Below are 19,349 nucleotides of genomic sequence, written 5' to 3'. Positions count from 1 at the left end.
TAATGTGACATATGTTTGTGCATCTATCCTCGTAATACATTTAATATATTTAATTTCTTAAAATTTAGTATACACGTTATACATTTATCACAAAATAAGTATATTTATATTTTAGTAATGTTAATATATATATAAATCTATTTAATATTTTAATAATGTTAAAATATATATAAATCTAAGAAAATATAATATAATAAATTATATATTAAATTTATATTTATACATGAGACTTTGTTTTGGACAAAACATATATAATTTTCTTACCCTAAATAAAACACTGCACAACTAAATAGTATAATGATATTGCTTTATTGATGTCATTGCTGATACCCTTAGTTATATATTGGTTTTTTTATTTATATATGCGATGTCGGGCATCGGAAGTCGCATGCAGAGCGTGTTCTGGTGTCGGGTAGAAGGGAGGTCGTGTTCCGGCCAGAAAAAAAAGCCTTTTTGCTTTCATTTCGCGCGACATTTTAGGGCTCGCGACTTTATGTTTAATATATTTTTTTAATGTCGTTTTTCTGCGTTTAAATCGCGTTTTTTATCGAATTCGAGTGGAGATTTTTTGGGAATCAATCGGACGTGATTTGTTTTAAGATTTAATTGTTTGGGCAAATGAATCGCGATTTGTTGCGATTTGCCTGATTTTTTTACGATTTTTTACATCCTTGGTTTCACCTTCCTCACTTTGAGTAGAATTTTATTTTCCAGGCAGTTAGATGAACAAAGTTGATTGCGATGTTTTAAGGTGAAGATCGCTTGCTCAAACCTTTTGTTAATAGATGATTTCTATTGACAGTGCAAGGTTGGACTGAGCTTTTCTATGTGTGCTCTTAATCTAAATTGTTGTATGAACATTGTTCTCTGATGGTGTTCATCAATGGTTTAAAATCTCTCATAAACAACCACTGAAGATTGCGCTCGCTTTATGTAGTTGTGTACTAGTGGTGAAGTAAAGTGTGGTTGATCTCATCCGAAGCATTACTATCTATTGACTTCTTAGATTTAGCTTAGTCTTCCTAAACCCTTTCCCCTTTCATTTCAGTTCATTCCAGTTCAGTTTGTTCAAAGCATAAGCATCATAGAATTGCTATATCTGATGATGAAGTTCCAGCCACAACAAAGAAGTGAAAGAATGGTTCAAACATAAGTCCCCTTTGATTACCAACAAACATCGAAGCCAAATGAGTCTATATCCGCAGCAATGTCGCTAGTATGCAGTTGGAACCTTGGAGCCAATGTATGATCTTCTTGCAATCTTAGCATACATCTGATTTTCTTCAAGAGAGGATAAGGTGACTGTTGGGAAACTTTATTCTGTGTTGGTGTGGTCACAAAACACACGTCAATAGGAGTATTGATAGCTTTGTTGGAGGGAGCACCGATGATGACGATGGTGAAGAATTTAGACGCTGTGGCTATATACAAACATGATGAGATTGCAGGGACAAGCTATCTTTATGAGTCTTCCCAATTTTTTCTTCCATGGACGATATGTTGAATCTCGAAGTTGACATGGGTACGAGGAATTTGAGTACACAAGATTGTCACATCAGCATTTTGCGCTTGGGTATTGATTTGGTTTATCGTTTTTCCTTGAGGATATATGTTGAGATAAATTTTCAGACTTGGGATCTAGAGATCTGCATGATTGATGGAGTACTTCACAGAATAATGTAGATGGATGGTGTTGCAAATTTCAGTTATGTGAGAGTGGTGCAATAGATTCGTAGTGGAGTATTTGTGAGATTATTATGGGATCCTGGTATTTTGTTTTAGTTTACAAGTACAAATGGCAATTGGTTTGGTATATAAGTTCGGATTGCTTAAGGGCAAGCAATCTTGAGGTGGGAGGACTTGTAATGTCTTGTTTTGCCAACTTAAAAAGAAATGATTAATTAATTAAATTCTTAATTTGGTGTTATGTTAAGGAAATTAATATTTAATTAAATATAAAGTTAAAAATTAAATATTAATATAGACGCTTTATGATTATGAGTGGAACGGTTGCCAATAAATTATTATAAAAGGTGGCAGAAAGGAAGATTAAAGATGGGAGAATTTAATTTTTGTATTGGGAAAGTTGAGCTTGGTTATAGGTTTAGCACCTAAGGACGGAAACTCTCGGGATTTGGGTTGCTTGGACGAAAACACAATCAAATGTGGGTGGATTCATATGTGGGCGTAATGGTGAAATTTGGGAAGTCTTCCTAGAAGAGAAATTTTAGGAGTATTGTTAAATGCTTCAGAATAGGGGTTTATCTCAGTGATATTTAATTCAATATCATATTAAAGAGATTTTAGAGGTATCTATTTAATTACCATATATCTATATTATTTAAAGATTGTTATTCAGAAAATAAATGTGTGAAAAGGAGACTTAAGAGGCTTGGGTAAATTTAGTTTAAGATTATTATGAAACGTACATCCGTCATTAATAATGATATTGTTAGAAGTTGGACGCATTGATGAAAGAAATATTATTTTATGATTAATAAAGCCGAATCTTTTAAATGTTTGTTGGCTGTAATGCAATTGTGGTATCATTGGTTAGATATAATCTAAGGATGGTCGATTAAAGCTGCGAGTTTATTATTCGTGGTTGCAAGGAAGCCATCCATGACAGCTTTAGCATCTGAAGGGATTAATGTGTATCGAATGCAATATTAGCATGGAAAATAATGAACTATAAAAGCTACATAAGAAATTTGGTGTAATGAAGGCATTGAGAGTTTTTGAACTGCAAACAGCTACCAACTAGTGAACGATACCAGAATAATATTAATTCCTAGTGTATGAATCAACCGTGGGCTTCAAGGTCATTGTAAATACTGAAGGCAACATGTTACTCTTTGATTGGGATGCAATCATACATCTTAAGCTTTGTCTAGTTTGGATTTCAATTTGAATACAATACTAAGCGATTGTTTGGCTCATTTGTTGACAATACTTGGAATGTATCGGGGAAAAGGTTCATATATAATCTTCTATTCGCTGAAGTCCTGATGTTTGTTGGTGCTCAACATTATTATTGAAGCAATGAGTTGGAGGTAATGAATTATAGCGGGTTGGTCATATTATCATAATGCGCTGCAGGTGTCTGAATATGTTGAACATTGTGATATTGGTACTCAGGAAAGTCTTCGGAAGACAAACATATTCATCCATGCTAGCATAACTTTGTGGTGATGATGCGTTTAGCAGAAAGTTTTGACATTAGGTGCCTGAGAAGGAATAAGGTACCTGATTCTTCATGAAAAAACTTCGGTCATTACTGAATGTATGTAACTACTGAAGTGAATAAAATGGTTCTGTGCTTAATATTGAATATAATGTGATGATATTATTATTCTGGAATATGTTGATTCCACAGTAGAATTATTTCTGTTATATGTGGAAGAAAATCTCCTAAATGCTTTCTGAGTTTTGTTGAATGTATTTTGCCTATTGCAACTTGAACAATGTTGCATTGCCATTCATAAGTTATCATATGTAACCCAATCAATAAAACAAGGTGAATACGCAAAGTGAAACAACATACAACAATCAGGATCTTACTTTTACAGCTAGCATACTGTTTGACAAACTGACTTAGTTTGGAAAGAGTTAAATTTGGCCAAAATCTAGAGGGGTTACTACAAATAATCTCATCCTTTGAAATATCTCTAGCTAATTTGGCTTAGTCATGATTGGATATCTTCTTAGGTATGATGTTCCTAAAAAAGCTACTAGCATCATGGCATTCTTGATCATTCCCTTCAGCAGTGAACAATTTTTTATAGAAAGAATAAAATTGTTATTTAACATCTTCCTGATCACACAACAAAGTGTCTTCATCCCATACACAACCAACATTTTCCTTGATATTCTTCTCTAACATATCTGAAGAAAATTTTTGAACCTTTATCTCCACTGGCCAACCAGTTCATTTTAGCCCTGATTTTTAGGCCTTGTATCTTCTGTCTGAAAGGTCCTAAGACTGTTTGAAATTACTTAGTTCCTCATTTATCATCTCATTGTGAGGGTCATCTTGTAGAGTAGACTTAAGGGTGCAGAGCTTCTCTTGAAGTCCACATTGAATCCTCCTATTATCCATAGCCCTTTTATTCCAGTAGTTTGAAATATAACAGTTTAACTGTTAACATTATTATTCCATCTATCTATAGCAGCAGAGTCTTTCTGCAGAATTCCATTAATTTCTCTCAGAGTGAAAATGAAATATAGGAAAAGTGTTCCTAGACTAATACATCCATTAACCTCGGATTAACTCTCTTTTCCCTTATAACATTGGAGAGAGAATAATGGGATTGACTACTATCACAAGGAATAGTCAAGTTGTCTTAGATTCACCCTCTTGTTGTTGATTGTAGCGTGATTGAAATTGATCAAGTGTGCATGTGTGAACAAACTAGGTTAAAGAAGGCTAAATTGAACAAGTTTGTCAGAATAAAGAAAGTTCATAAAAAAATGTATCAGAGAGCTACATATTTGGAAATGAGACACAAAAAGGAATCTGGATTTGCAAATTGAAGCTGAAAGCGCAGGACTGGTGTGCTGGGCACCCTAGTCTGAGGTTCTTGTGGGTAACAAAAAGGAGTAAAAATGTTGTCAAGAGGTCCTATAGGTATGTGTCCCAAAAATCTAGCCAAAAAGTGTCAGACACGTATGCTAAGTGACCTACTCTTTGTGTTTTTGCTTGTTCAAAATGTAGGAATGTCTTTTGCTATTTGCTCTGCTTGCTTGTAACTTCCTTGCAGTTGGATTTGAACTTGCATACATGGAAAACAGGGAAGAATGTTACAGAGGCTAAACAAGAATGGAAATGCTGAAATAAAATGATTATATGTTAGGTATAAAACCCTTTCAAGGAGTTTCACATAAAGGTGATGATGCAATGCTCTTTAGACAAGTCTTGCAAGTGTTGATGTAATAACATGATAAACATTAATCATAATCATGAAATCATACTTGAATGTTCAATGCTGCAGTCGGATACTCAATATGATGATAACTCAGACTTAGAATGCTTGAATGCTTTTGGAATCAATTAGTCATTAAGAATGATAGAAGTGCTTTATATAGGGATCACAAGGGCTTTTTGATAAAAAGCCAACATAAAAGGGTCAAGTTGCAAAATTGAGACCAAATTTTGAATTGTGAAACAATTTTGAGTATTTTTGGCGGGACTATAGAGCTGGGCGCCCTGTTCTCACCAATATAGGGCCTCTGAAAGGGAAATACGATTGTCGGATTTTGTGATGTTAGATCTGGTATTATTTTTGGCATTTGATGACAGTTAAGTTGCGGGATTAATAATGAAGATTCAATGTAGAATAGGGCCCAAATAGGCTTAAAATGATCTAGGAAAAACACACTTCAGTAGGTGCCAAATAAAGTGTGAAATTGTAAAGGGATACAATTTACGACACTACTGAATATAGCCTCATTACAATCCTCATGTTTAAGCAAGGCGGCACTGAGAATGAATTTGTTATCCTTCTTGGCAACTCTAGTTTTCTATTTGTTAAGGATGGTCTTAACTGAAATAGGGTGATGATTAGACAACGAGCTAGGTTGAACCTAAACTCTACTACCACAATTAGTAATGTCAAAATTGAAATATTTTCTGTTAGCATGGAACCTATCAGGCATGCAATAAATTCTCCTATTCCCTTTTTGGGAGTTGAACCAGGTAAACCAAATGCATTCCCTTTGGTGCTTAGATTCTCCTGTCACACTGAGGGCAATGACTATATTGCAGTTGATAACACATCAGGCAATCGAATTCTCATTTGAGAGAATTTTCTCGACCTTATAGATCATTATTGTATTGTTAAGTTACTTTTGCTTTCAAACATTTTTATTTGCGTGGTAGAATTTATCTTATTATTTAATTGATTCAAAGTGCTAATGAAAACTGTATGCTGATAATATTTCATACAAGATAGTAATGTTATTGAGGAATTGATGGTTCTCATACAGTTGTCATGTGTCCTTTGTATGCATTTCTCATATTATTACATCTTTTAAGGAATTCACGAGCACTATTATTGACAGGTTTTATCAGCCAAAATTGCTAGACTTTTTGCTGTATCAGACACAAAAGTGGTTTTCTTACTTGTTTACATTTTCTCACTATCTCTGATTACGATGGCATTTGCACTAAGCACCATTTTTACAAAGGTATGCTGTAATAGTTGTCCTTTTCTTATGTCTTTCAAGATGCTTATGCATTGGGAAAAGCAATGTGATTAAAAATCATTTTCTGGATAATTAATTTATCGAACCATATTTTAGATGTTGTACGACTTTAAATTTCTTGCGTCCTTGTTCTTGTTTAGTGTCAACAGTGGTATGAACTGGTTCTGACTAACTTGTACAGGTTAGGAGAGCATTAAGTGTATCTGGAGCTCTTATGATTCTTGGCAGCTTAATCATAATTCCGGTAGAGTTGTTCCAGTGGACACCTGCAGTGTGTGCACTTCTTTCCGTGTTCTCGCCAATTGGGTTTGCAGTTGCAATGAATGTGATTGTACGTGCAGAAGGGAGTGGGAAGGGTTTAAATCTTCATGACTTATGGTCTACAGTTATGTGATTAATGTGGTTTCATATTATTTGACTTCACAATATTATGTTCTACCAACAACTGAGATGTTGACAACTAACATGAAATATTTATGTTGGGCAATCTAGTCTGTTGAAACAGATCCAGGGGATGGTGGGAGTCACTTGAGTGTGGGTATGATCATTTGCGTTCTGGCAATTGATAGCGTCCTCTACATTTTGATTGCATGGTTGTAATTTATTCTCTCCTTTCGTGTTCATCAATCCGTTTTCTTAGATATGACTTGCAATTTTACCTTGATGTACTTCAGTACAGAAAACAATGTATATGTGTTAGTCATATTCAATTCTTGCTTGCAGGTATTTGGATAATACATGGCCACATCCACAAAGAGGTCCAAAGAGGCCTTGGAATTTTATTGTTTCAAAAAAATTCTGGTTCAATCACAAAGAAAGAAGTTATCATTCAGTTTATGATCAGGTCTGTTGGTTTATTGAAAATTTACTATGTTCAAGAAAACTCTACTTGTAGCCTGCTATTAGTATAGATGTGAAGAATGTGTCATTATCTTGTTTGTTCGTAATGTTGTCTGTGTTTACTTCTTAGTTTTATTAGGATTTTCCATGCTCTGCATTTAGACCTCTGCATGTTGTAATTATTAGTTAAATATTTCTTGAGTTTACTCTTTTGCATGCAATTTCTGAACACTGAGTTAATTTGGATGTGCTTCAAGATTTTTTTTTACTTTTATTTTAATTTAGGGTAAAAGAAGCAAAAGGTCCTCTTATTATACATATTCTTTTTAGTTTTCAAGAAAGGTAGCCTACCCTTGAATTGCAGGAGAGACTTTGTATCAAATGCTTCACAACTTTATTTTGTCTACAATGAAATAAATTGCCTACAGTTTTTGGAATTAGGCTTTTCACTGAAACGAGAGTTATTTGATCTCAATTTTAGCTGCTAGTTTAATCACAATCCTGTTTCTTGGGTTCAGTAAAGGTAAGCTAAAGTGCTGTATGTGCACATGCAGGGTGCTCACGTTTCATGGCAACAACCTGATGGGCCAAGAATTGAGATGAATGCTTCCATTGAATTTTCAGAAGAAGGTAGAAGACACTACAATTTAAATATGTTTAGCAATTTATGTTGTTTGGTATGGACATGGAGAAACATTAATGTTTTTATTTTTTAGTATGCTGAAATAGTGTACTTAAGACAAATTTAACTCATGGCTTGCAAGAAGTTAATGCATGCGATTCAAAAAACAAAGTCTGTTTGAATATTGAAACTCAGAAAAATTGAATTGTGGTTTTGCAATTTGATTTGGGGATGAGCTACCATGAGGCAATTAAAAACAGCAACATTTAAATTAAAACTTGTACAGTGTTTTCTGCTAGTAGAAAGTTGCGTATGTAATGAAGTTTATTCTTTCATAGGTTTCGAGGTTTTCATGGATAAAGTAAAACAAAAAAATGGTCACTTGTACTGAAGCAAACTGTTAAGATCCATGTTTGTTGAGCTGTGAAGCTGCAAATGTAGTTTTTCTTCTGATTCAGTATTTTTGCAGCAAACAAACATTAAATAGATTATAAATGTACAAAAGCCTATTAGATCAGTTACAAATGCACGTGAAAGGAGTTATGGCCCTTCGAACCAGATCCGACAAGATTCGTTAATCATGGATAAAGAATGCCTACAAAGCTTTTGCACTCAACAATTATTGGAAGGACTGTTTTGTTTGAGTGAGGCAATGTTGTCCAACAAAAAGCATAAATGTTTAGTTGATTGCTATACAAAATGAAATGATGTGCCTAGAATATGTGAGTGCAGTTCTCATGCAAGCTTATGTATGTTCTGCTTTATTTTTAATTGATTGTTTTTTGACATTTTTTGTAAATTTCAAGAGGATTAATTTCATATGCATTATGTTTAGCTCTCTTCTACTAATGTAAAATGTTGTGTTATCTCATAGCTCAAAACTTTCAACTGATTGCAGCATCCATGATTTTTTCGAAGTAAGTACGTTATTAGAGTTCAAACCCAGAGTATAACTCATATCGACCAGAGTAACCAGATTATCATTCACCTTTTTCATCTTGGCCTCATGCCCAGAATCTGCTCTTCATAGTCTGTTTTCATGATATTGACACCTTTAGCAACATTTTCAAGAATTGCCAACATCTTCTTGTCATCTTCCTTAGACTTGGGATTACCTTCTCCGTTCTAAAAAGAAGCAATGTTACTTTGCATGGACTGAATTCTAATATTGATTTGACTGATCTCTAAAAATAACCACTTTGATATTCTGAATTGATGAATTGCCGCATCCTTGGCCACTCCCAACAAATGATCCAAATCTTTTCTGTCAAAGTTCAGGAAAGGGGAATCCTTTTGCAAGTTTCTTGGAAAAAGGGGTGGATCTCTCTATCTTCACTAGTCCTAGGGGGAGAGGGAGGAAAGAAGTATCACGTGGAAAACTGTTGCCAGTGGTACCCGACACCTAGTGTTAGGATTACCTTCCTCTTCCCCTGAATTACACTTCCCAGCTGAATCTCCATCCGCAAAATCTGAACCATTGGACCCTAACATAGTCACATTGGTCCTCTTCCTTTTTTTATTCTTACCCTTCACCTCGGGAGGAAGGGAGGCACCCATCTCCTGTGAAGCAGACTCATTCTCCTCGGTTCTCCACTCCTTATCCGTAGTATCTTCCGCCCTAGTCTCAGTATCCAAGTCATCCCCTATTTTAGACCCTTGCTCATCATCCTCACTTGGAGGAGGGGAGTCACCCTCTGAACCCTAGATTTAGAAGGAGAAGGAAGGGCCTTAATATGTTCAAGAATAAGGATGATTAAACCCTCTTGCAGAAAAGGGTTCCTCTCATTTTTACTATGCTCTTTAATCCCTAGCTCCAATGAAGCTAGCAGGTAATATAGAAAATATACCTTCTGCCTATGTCTAAAATGGTTTAACAAAGTGAAATGAAAACCGAAGACGGTAGTGTTGGTCTCGTGGATGTTATTAAAAATATTTCATTTCATTTCATTTCATTTCATTTCATTCATCCATTTCAACTAATGGAAAAACATCTTCTAGTTTAGTAGGTGTCCATTGGAATACAACTTTGTGGCTTAGCTACTTGTCCTGTACGTTTTGAAGATGGGGGAAGGGATATAGGGGAAGGGATATAGGATGTCACTTTTCCCTTGCTGTCCTTTTTTGAAACTAGCTAAGACATCCAAGAACATCCCTGTGTTTGTAGCAGTTAATGGGATGGCTTTGTATCCTCTTGATGGCCAGAGGATGTGGTGCTGTCCCTTGACAGTCAGACAGATGTGAAGGCCTCTCCCATGTCACACACACACAATGCAGCAACAAAAAAAGCAATGCAGCTCAGTTAAGGCACAACTTACTAGCTTAAAGTATTCAATATTGTCCAAGGACATGGAGAAAATATGGGCTGTTCTACACGTTCTAAACACCACTTGCATATTTTCTGTGATTCAGGGAAAGCTAAGTACCTAATTTGATTTTATACTTGCAATATCAAGATCATACCATACACTTATATGCAAAATAGGAAAATATCATATAGCCAGCCCTTCTACTATGCACCTGAACAGAGAAAGACACCAGCTTTTGCTTGAGTGTGTGCTGCTCACTAAATTTAGTTCCATTGAGAAAGATCACATCCCTTGGGTTTCAAACTAACTACATTTGGTATATGGGTGCTGATTGGCAATATTTAGTGAACAGTTTTTGAGATTTAAACTGGATGATGACTTCAATTTTTGGAAGACAGAAAATTTCTTGTAGTTCCAAACTTTCACGACATGTTTGTCCCTGAATTTTTACATCGAAGTATGATTATCATCATATTCCCCTTTTGTCAATGTCTTTCAACATCTACAGTATTGACATAAATTTGATGATGATGAAAGTTCAGATCAATTATGGTGAAGTATTGTTCAACTTAGTGCTGGTCTAGAAGGTTGCAAAACATGGTAGAGGATACCGATTTGTCAATTTTATCTTGTTTATTGTTCAAGAACCTATAGATAAGTTCCTTGAAACTTTTTTTATGGCAAGATGACTTTCAAATTGCAGCATGGACAAGGGCTTGAACTGACTTTCCTTGATCAAGGAGCTCTTACGTTAGGCACTGAATCTTATAATTTTCACAAATAGTTCTTCATTACTGCAGATTATTTGGAGGAGGGGGTTCCATTACAAGTTTAACACTTTTGGGCTTTTTAAAGATGTCTCTGTACTGCTGTAGTTTTTTATTATCCATAGCTGTTATGGATAATCAGTTCTCTTGGCAATGCTTCAAGGCATCAAAAGCTTTCTTTTGGGACTCAACCATCTTCCCCTTTTACCAACATGCATGAGGCATGTTTGAAAACTTGCCGTCATACCAGTGATACAGATCCTAGGGAGTTTTCTAGAGACAACACTCTAAACTAGAATATAAATGTGCTATATGCAGAAGCAATGTTGACAATGAGTCGGTGATAACAAATAGAGTGATGTGTAAAACAGTATTAGAACTGAAGCAGAAAACTTTATTAGTCTGAATGTTTTGCACATGGTATGCTCTCTCAAGAGAATTATAACTGTGTCTCTCCTAGCCACATCTATGCTATGAAGTTGTGTTGAGAACCCTGTGTACAACACTACCTACTAAAGCATATGCTACAGATGTTTATAATATATGTCTAACAAAGGTGATTACATCAAGAATAGATATACAATGAGTTGGTTTCAATAATTGTCATTGCTTCACCATCTTGTAGGTGTGACAGTTTGGCTCCGAAGTAGATGCTGGACAGGCAGGCATGCTGATGCACCATGCACCATGCACCTTGGAAGTGCGGTCTGAGATGGTGTGACATAGGGATGGAGGTCCAATGTGTGAGTCATGTGGATAATGTTAGAGCTCTTTGTCAACTCTAAATGATCCAAATGAGTTCGGTCTACCCTTTAGTGTTGTGCTACATAGCTGTAATCTGCTCAGAAGATGGAATTGAGGTTAGATGTCACTGGGAGTAGCACAATGCCCATGCGATTAGCACATGGGATGCTGAACAATGCCAAAGTAAGGACATGACTTGGTGTTACTTGGCATGGATTAACATATATCTTGGGCAAGCCTAGACAAGTATTTATAGCTTTCTTTGATGTAGCTTTTGTCTGCAGGCTGTTATTTCACCCTGTGAATATAATTGAATTAGAATTCCTTTCTTTAGCTGAATTTAACTATCTTAGGGTTCATCACATTTAAGTGTAGTTTGAGCATTTTACCACGGTAACTTTGATTTCTCGGACTGTGTCAATTCTAGCAAACAATTTCTATTCTATTCTAGAATCTGTTACTTGTCTCTTCTTTAAAATTGGTCTGAATGATTCTCCATAAACTGTTGAAAAACCTAACCAAATCATTGGCATGGAAACTTGGAATTGAAATTTCCTAGTTTAAAGAAAATGCCTGTTTCTACATGTCTTTTTTCTGCTTGTGGGATAAGTTTTTTTTTTCATTCCAGCAATTTTGTCTTTTAGTTCCTCAATGCTTTTGAATAAGCACTATAGAAAGTGTTATATGTTGCTGTCATATATCAATGTGTTTAAGGATGTCAATCGGTCTTCACTAAAGGATTTAATTTTGAAGAAATGAAACTGGTGTGCATAAGATGTTTTTAATCTTTGGTTTATAAATTCTGTACTGCTGTGCAGTTTCCAGTTTGCTTGCTGTGTCGGCATCTTAATTTTAAAAGCAATTTGGCTTTGGTTGTTCTGTGACTTCCATCTATTTTTCAATTTCTTTTCTTTTACCTGACAGCATTTCCTTCCATTCACAGTTGAATATAATGGAGGGGTAAAGGATGAAAACTCAAACATGGAGCAAATTGATCCAGATATGGCATCTAAAGTTGCTGTGGAGCTTCAAAACCTGAGAAAAGTGTACACAACGAGGAAATGGTGGGAATTCTGGTCATTTGACAATATGATAGGTTATCGAACTAAGAGAGTCCAGAAGGAAGATGAAGCTGTTAAAGGTGTCAGCTTGAAATTCTATGAGGGTGAATGTTTTGCCATTGCAGTAAGTGCTTTTTGGTTTACTTGGAAAAAATATTAATTTTTCAAATTCCTACAGCAATCTTGGTTTCAAGGAAAAACTGATAGAAAATATGTAGAAAATTGGCATTTTTCAATTTCTCTTTGTAGGCAGGGGTAATATAGAAATGAATGAAAAAAATAAACCACGGTGTCTTTCCCAATCCTGCAAACTCTAATGTTCTTTTGTGGTGTTGCTTATCAAGGATACCTTAGGTATGGTAGATATTTCTTATAAATTTCTATGATTTTCAAAGAAACCAGTTAACATTGTGCTTTTAAAAAAAGTAATGTTGAACTAGACGATTTAGTTACTTATGTTGTTTTTTGTGATCTAGAAATGTTGTCCTAACTGGCAAACTGAAGTGTTCAACCAATGCTTAGTGATTGCAATGCATTACAGACTTGTGGCATCCTTCAGTAGTTTGTAAGGTCAATGTTTAATATTTTGTGTTTGCCACCTATGATAAGAAAGATGCTAGGTTATTAATTATTAATGTGTTTTAGAGATTAGTATAAATCACAAATAGATCTTTGATAATAGCTATCAATTGATTATAAATTGAATATATTGGGTACTTGGTATCATTTCAATCAAACATATGTATGTATATCTTACTACTGTGATGAAAATATAATCTATGAATTGAAATGTATGTAGGTGTATAAATTTATTTGGTATGACCTTGGATATGGAGAATTCTGCCTATGAATGGAAGAAAAATACAATATTGATTGCAGTTGGAGGATGAAAATTATTTTTTGATTAGATTAAAATGTGTTCGAGTGCACAGCTTTCTGTTTTTGCTTTGTGTAGATCGCTGTTTCCAGTATCTGCAGTTACAGTTTCCACATTCCCTGTTGCACCCCAAGTTATTGGTTCAGTGTAGGCTTTTTAAATGCATTTCCAACATGTTTCTTCCTTTCTACTGTGTAGTTCGTTTGTAAAATTTCATTGTTTGAAGTTATTTTGTAATATATTAGAGTTCACAGTTGCACTGTAGAATTTTAGAGTTAATGGTTGGAATTTCAGAATTGGTAACTCCATTGTCGAATACCAAAGTTTGCAGCATTATTGTGGAATTATAAATTCGATGGCTCCATTGCAATATTCCAGTGTGAAATTGCACTCGTAGGAGTTCTTGTAGAGAACACATGCCCATTTTTAATTGAAATTTGCAAAAATGGGCTAATTAAGGGGCATTCTAACTGTTGTGCTCGCACATCCCCGCCCCATCTCAGGCAGGGGACCCCCGCCTCCAGCCTGCCGAGAGAGAGGTTGGTGTTCTCTAGCAAAGATTCGACCTTGCTAACTCGTAAAAATCCTGAAAATGGATAAACGTCTAAGGCACAGATCAATGAAGAAATCTCGGGCTTTTTACCGCAAATCACACAAAGAACAAAGATCAACTTTGTCTTTTCGCCCTTTAGAGCCTGTGATATCGATAAGGGCAAAATGGAATAGGATTCACATGTGTTATGGTCGAAAATAATCCCGTCCTACTATTAGGCCTTCAAAGGTAGACAACAATTCTAGGAGGGATAGTATGTTTCACGTTTTAGAGAGCCAAATCACTAGAGCTCGAAAATCCTCGAGGCATCAGACGCAGAAGGTGAGGTCGTGTTTGCATAACCCCCCCATCGCTGAAAATAATCCCGAGAAAGACCAAAGTGCTGAGTTTAAATAGGTATGGAGTTCGGGGTTTAAAAGAAAATGCGAGAAGGCTTTGTAGAATAGCAATTGCCCTTCAAAATGCCGACCAAAACCTCGGAGTGACTCAGTGTGTAGGGCAAAAGTCCAGTCAAAACAAAAGTTCGAAAAGTGAGAAGCCATCTTCGCATCATCTGCTAAATTCCGAAAATGAGCCTATCTAGAATCGCAAGTCTCATTTTAATAATGCCTTCCAAACACCGAAATATATATCTAAAAAAGAGGGGGGGGTCAATTTAATAAAGTTTGTATGAAGTCGCCCCACATAAGTTGCCTTCACAATATTGAAAATATATTGAAAACTTAAAAGCACTTTGGTATTGACAAAATAATTAAAGAAATGACAAGTCAAGTTCGAAGAAGGCATTCGTTTCTCGCCCCTCTTAGACATCGAAGATAATACCAAAATGAGGTCCTATAAAGTATGAGATGACAAAAAAGGAGCCAAAGCAAAATATAAAGTTCGGGCATTTGCCCATATAAAATGTAGACACCGTCTTGCTATCGGGCCTTCATATATCGATAAAAAATGCTGAACTAAAAGTGTCATTGTTTGGGAGGTCAAACCAAGAAAAGGTTCGAGGTTTTTTACTGAATTTAGGTTGGGTGAACAAGGTAAAGTTGATTTGCATTTTTTCAAAACGAAGCATTCTTTTCTTTTAACACCTCCACATTGCCGAGAAGATACCTAACTTTGTGTTAGTGTGTTTCGTTTAACATCGCTAAAAGGCTTCCCCAACTTCGAAATAGGCACAACTAGGTTGAACTTTAAACCAAAGTGTGAGGAAGGCGAAGATTTAAAAGAGCAGAGTAATTAAATGTATGGTTGATTGATCCTTCAATTGCTTGTCTACGCAGGATGAATGGCGTCATGTGAGGATCGCAAAGGCAAAACCACCAGTGGGACGACAAGAGGACCCAACACACAGACGAAGATGTGATTGTAGCACGTAGGATCAAAGTTATGATCATAGAGCGGTGCCAATGAAGAACATGTTAAAGGGCCGAACATAGTAACAAAACACAGAGTGCTACAGAAGTATGCAGACTCAAAAGATACACAACTGGAAACATCAGAAAATCAGCTGGTTTGTAAAAAAACAAAATGGCTTTATTGTAAAATAACTACCTGTGGGTCCCCATTAATGCATTTAAAACCAAAGGGACATAGGTCAATTATTTCTCAACTACTTGATTTGCAAAATTGATGTAAACCAGTTGTAGGTAGCTGAAGAAGTGGTTGAGGGGGCAGTTGTGCACTTATGAGAATTACTAGGTATGGTCTAAAGCTGTCAGGCTTCTAGAAGGTAGGTCATAGCCACTGGATGGTTTCAATCCTGGCCACTGATTCAAACTGTAAAATCTATAAAAGGCCAGTGCCTCTCTTTTGTAAAGGGTTAGATATTAGTGGTTAGAAGGTTAGATAGTTAGATTTTAGAGGTTAGTAGTTAGCGGATTAGGAGTAGAATAGGACTACTGGATAGAGATTGTTGTAATGGCAGTTTGAACAAATCAATAAACATTGAAGTTTGGTGTTTGTCATTTTTTTCTCTTTTGTTTACATGGTTTCTTTTCATTAGATTAGCTAGTTAATGTTCAGTGATTCTAATGATGAAATGTGAGGGTATCCGATTTGATTTAAGGTTCGTACCATGGGGGCTTGTTGATTGTAGGTCTCCGTGTATGGTTAGTCTGAACTGAAAATTGTTCTTAGTTCAACTGTGGGTGTTTGCTTCAGGTTGCGCTAGAATTGGTTGCCTAGATTAATGTCCATTGTCTAAAAATCTTTAATTTCCTAGGAGTTTGCACTGTTCTTGTGGAGTTGTGAGGGTGTCTAGCAAAACAAGAATTAGTTGTTTGAAATCTGTCTACCTGTAGCATGAACTATTACTACCATTGTCCTTAGGATCCCTAAACCCTTATCTCTTTTGTTATTTATTTCTCCAGTTCGAAATCAAGGCATCATTAGATGCAGACCAACTTGTTGCATTCGTAAGTCCCCTCGTGTTTACTAGCAAAGCACATTACCGTTGAGTTATCCTAAGTCGTCAAGACCCGATAGTTGGAACCTTGAGGTTGTCCCATTTGATCACCCAGAATAACATTAGGGATTTCCTTATTCAAGAGAGGATATGATACTTAGCATTCTATTTTGTGTTGACCGAAAGAGTAGCAGTACAATTTCTTGCATCAACACTAAGTTCAGTAAATTTGTTGTAAAGTTCTCTGCGCTTAAAACCTTCATAACTTTATCCAGTTGTTTCTCAGTCTTCACTTGGATTTCTATTTTGAGAATTTCATTCATGTTTGTGGATGTAACTATATGCAACTTTTAGCTATCTCTAACATCATTGGTCATAGGTTCTGAGAACCCCACTTGGGCAGTTGAGGGTTTGATCCCACTACTTTTGGGTTGAGATTGACCACCACATCTTGTGTAGTGACAAGATTTTGTCTTTGTTCCCTCTAGGAAGAAGAGATTGAAGAGCAGTTTAAGTTCTTTTTTTCTATGGTGAGATTTGATGAAGTTATTACCATCTTTGGAGAGATTTGGTAGTCCCCTGTCCACTTTTGCTATCCTAATTAGAGGCGCTTGGGCATTTTTCTTCAAGAGGCTGTAACTTCTAGGCACAGGTCCTTTTAGTGATCCCTAGAGCTACAAGGTTGTTCACCTCTTTCCAACCAATCACAAATAGTGGAAGCATTAACTGCCTCTTTGGATTCTTTTGATTCAAACCCAAATTGGGACAAGTTGGTAAATTGAATTTTTTTTGCATATCATCACTTGAGTTCCCCAACTTTCTCATTCTTCATTAGGTGTTTTGGATGTGTTTTTTGTTGTACACATCTGAAACTTTCATATTTTTTGAATTTGAAACCAAAATCTTTCTTTTACTTGTTCCTAACATGTTTCTGAATCTTGCCTACTTTGCATCTTGCTTTTTTTCTTCTATCCATCACAAGACCATAAAACACTTGTTAAAGATTGAATTTGCCGTAGTATAAAAAAATCAAAGTTTTAAAAAATTTGAATTCTTGAATAATGGTGCATGCCAAGACAATGAGGTGCTCTATTTCAAAGCAAGAAACATATTTGAAAATTAAAAAAAAAATGTTTGAGAATGTTTAGGGGTGCACCATTGTAAAGGTGAAACTTTTCCAATTTTTTTTTACATATTGGTGCATGCTAAGAAGCTGAAGTGTGCAAATACAAATGATGATCTCTTTCTTTTATTCAAAGCACAAAGGAGTAATGTAGGGGCAAGTTGGAGACATCAGGTGCTAATGGACATGAATAGACATGTGAATATGAAGCAAGCCAATTTTTTATATTCTAAACCAACACTTTGACATAGATGTGCACTTATGGAAAATAGGTTGTACATTTTTTTGTAGAAGAGGCTAATTTGTTTTGAAAATATCGAGTTGTGAGTGTAGGCACATGCCTAATAACTAGAGTGTGCCACATAACTAAGCTACAATTTGTCTTCTAAAAACAATATTTTCCTCACTAATGGATAGGTGCACTCTTGGACAATGGCATGCACCACTCCACAAATATTTTCAGTAAAGGCGTGTTTTTGAGACGAAAATGGTAAACAAATTTCATGGTGTTTTGGCATGTGCTAGATTAGGTGTGTGCCAAGATTTAAGGACATGCGAAAACAAGGGAATGCAATTTTGCTTTTTTGTTCTCACAATGGTAAGATGCATGCTTTAGAAGGAGGACATGACACTACAAAGATATTTTTAGGAACTGCGACCTGAACTGCTTGGGAATTTCAGTGTGCAGCAAAACCAACAATCTCCACAAATTGAAATTTCCCCTTTGTTTACCTCAAATGCATCAAAAGGAATGAGAGGGATGCATATCAAGAATACTTTTGCACCTTAGAAGGTAGATGGATGCTTTGATAAGAATTGCAAATGTTACAAAATTTCAAGTTTAGTGTTAGGCGTGTGCTAGTGGCTAACCACATACCAATACGCAAAGGATCACATTTTTTTAGGCACCTTTCATAGTGTTTAGGTGTGCACAAATACAAAAATAACATAAGTTTGAAATTTTGTAATGTCCCTATTGTGACGTTTTCACACATTGCCCCATTGCAAATGGTGACCCCCACTTTTTTGCTTGTAGGTTAGTTCTTTTGCTTAGTTTGCTTAGCTTGGCAGTAGTTTCGTTAGTCATTAACCTTTTGCTTGTGAGAAGATGCAGTGCTTTGATTGTCGGGGTGTGATCAAGTCAGCATGTCCATGTCTTGGACTAAGATGAGCAAACAACCTTAAGCTTCTTTTTGTCAAAAATGCTTAAGTATTGGATAGGAGTCAAGAACTTCATTGAGCAAGGATTCGCAATGCAACCCATAGGTTTAGTCATGAGATAGGTTTTACGAATGATAAGCAACTCTTAAGCAAGTGGAAGCACCTCAAGGGTTGTATGAGAAACAAAGAATTCAATCAAGACTTAGATAGATGAAAAATGGATATCAAAACATTTACAAGTGTGGATGAAAGTTAAATTCCTTGAGTGCTCAAATTCCATGACCTCAAGGTATCCCCGACTTGACTTCTCAAATTCCTCGACCTCAAGGAATCCATGACTTGGAAATCTTGAAGCGATAGGTCAAGTAGAAGTTGCACTATCAAGATAGATTAGAGTTGATGAATGAATTTATCCATGATTTCGTCATCAAATTTATTTTTCTCAAGGAGTCCATGACTTTAGGGTCTTGAGGGCTAGTTTTATTCATGAGTTGCACTATTAGTGGGTTCACCAAGACAAGTGAAAGTTTATCCATGTCTCCATGATCAAATGCAAAGATCTAAAACTTGAGAGAAGGCTTGCGAAGTTCTCCATGAGTTGCCCAAATCCATGATGATCAACCTTCCAAGCATTGGGCGAAAGACATAAATGTGGTGAAGCTTTGAATGATTTCAACAAAGGGAAATCAT

General features: G+C 35.8%; 1 protein-coding gene across 9 annotated transcripts in view; it reads left to right on the top strand.

The window, feature by feature from the left end:
- The window catches only part of LOC131027665 (uncharacterized), a 300,093-nt gene that overhangs the window by 60,209 nt on the left and 220,535 nt on the right, over nucleotides 1-19,349 (top strand). For all 9 annotated transcript variants that reach the window (XR_009102519.2, XM_057957732.2, XM_057957733.2 and 6 more), the window contains 6 exons: nucleotides 6,061-6,186; nucleotides 6,386-6,589; nucleotides 6,697-6,797; nucleotides 6,928-7,048; nucleotides 7,599-7,674; nucleotides 12,427-12,668. Coding sequence is in view for 8 of the 9 variants with exons in the window: in XM_057957732.2 (XP_057813715.1) it covers nucleotides 6,061-6,186; nucleotides 6,386-6,589; nucleotides 6,697-6,797; nucleotides 6,928-7,048; nucleotides 7,599-7,674; nucleotides 12,427-12,668 (870 nt within the window). In the remaining variant the exon portion in view is untranslated. The remainder of the gene's footprint in view (nucleotides 1-6,060; nucleotides 6,187-6,385; nucleotides 6,590-6,696; nucleotides 6,798-6,927; nucleotides 7,049-7,598; nucleotides 7,675-12,426; nucleotides 12,669-19,349) is intronic.

Source organism: Cryptomeria japonica, chromosome 8 (genome assembly GCF_030272615.1).
Source record: "Cryptomeria japonica chromosome 8, Sugi_1.0, whole genome shotgun sequence".
NCBI classification, from domain to species: Eukaryota; Viridiplantae; Streptophyta; class Pinopsida; order Cupressales; family Cupressaceae; genus Cryptomeria; species Cryptomeria japonica.
This window is presented reverse-complemented; position numbering and strand designations above follow the sequence as displayed.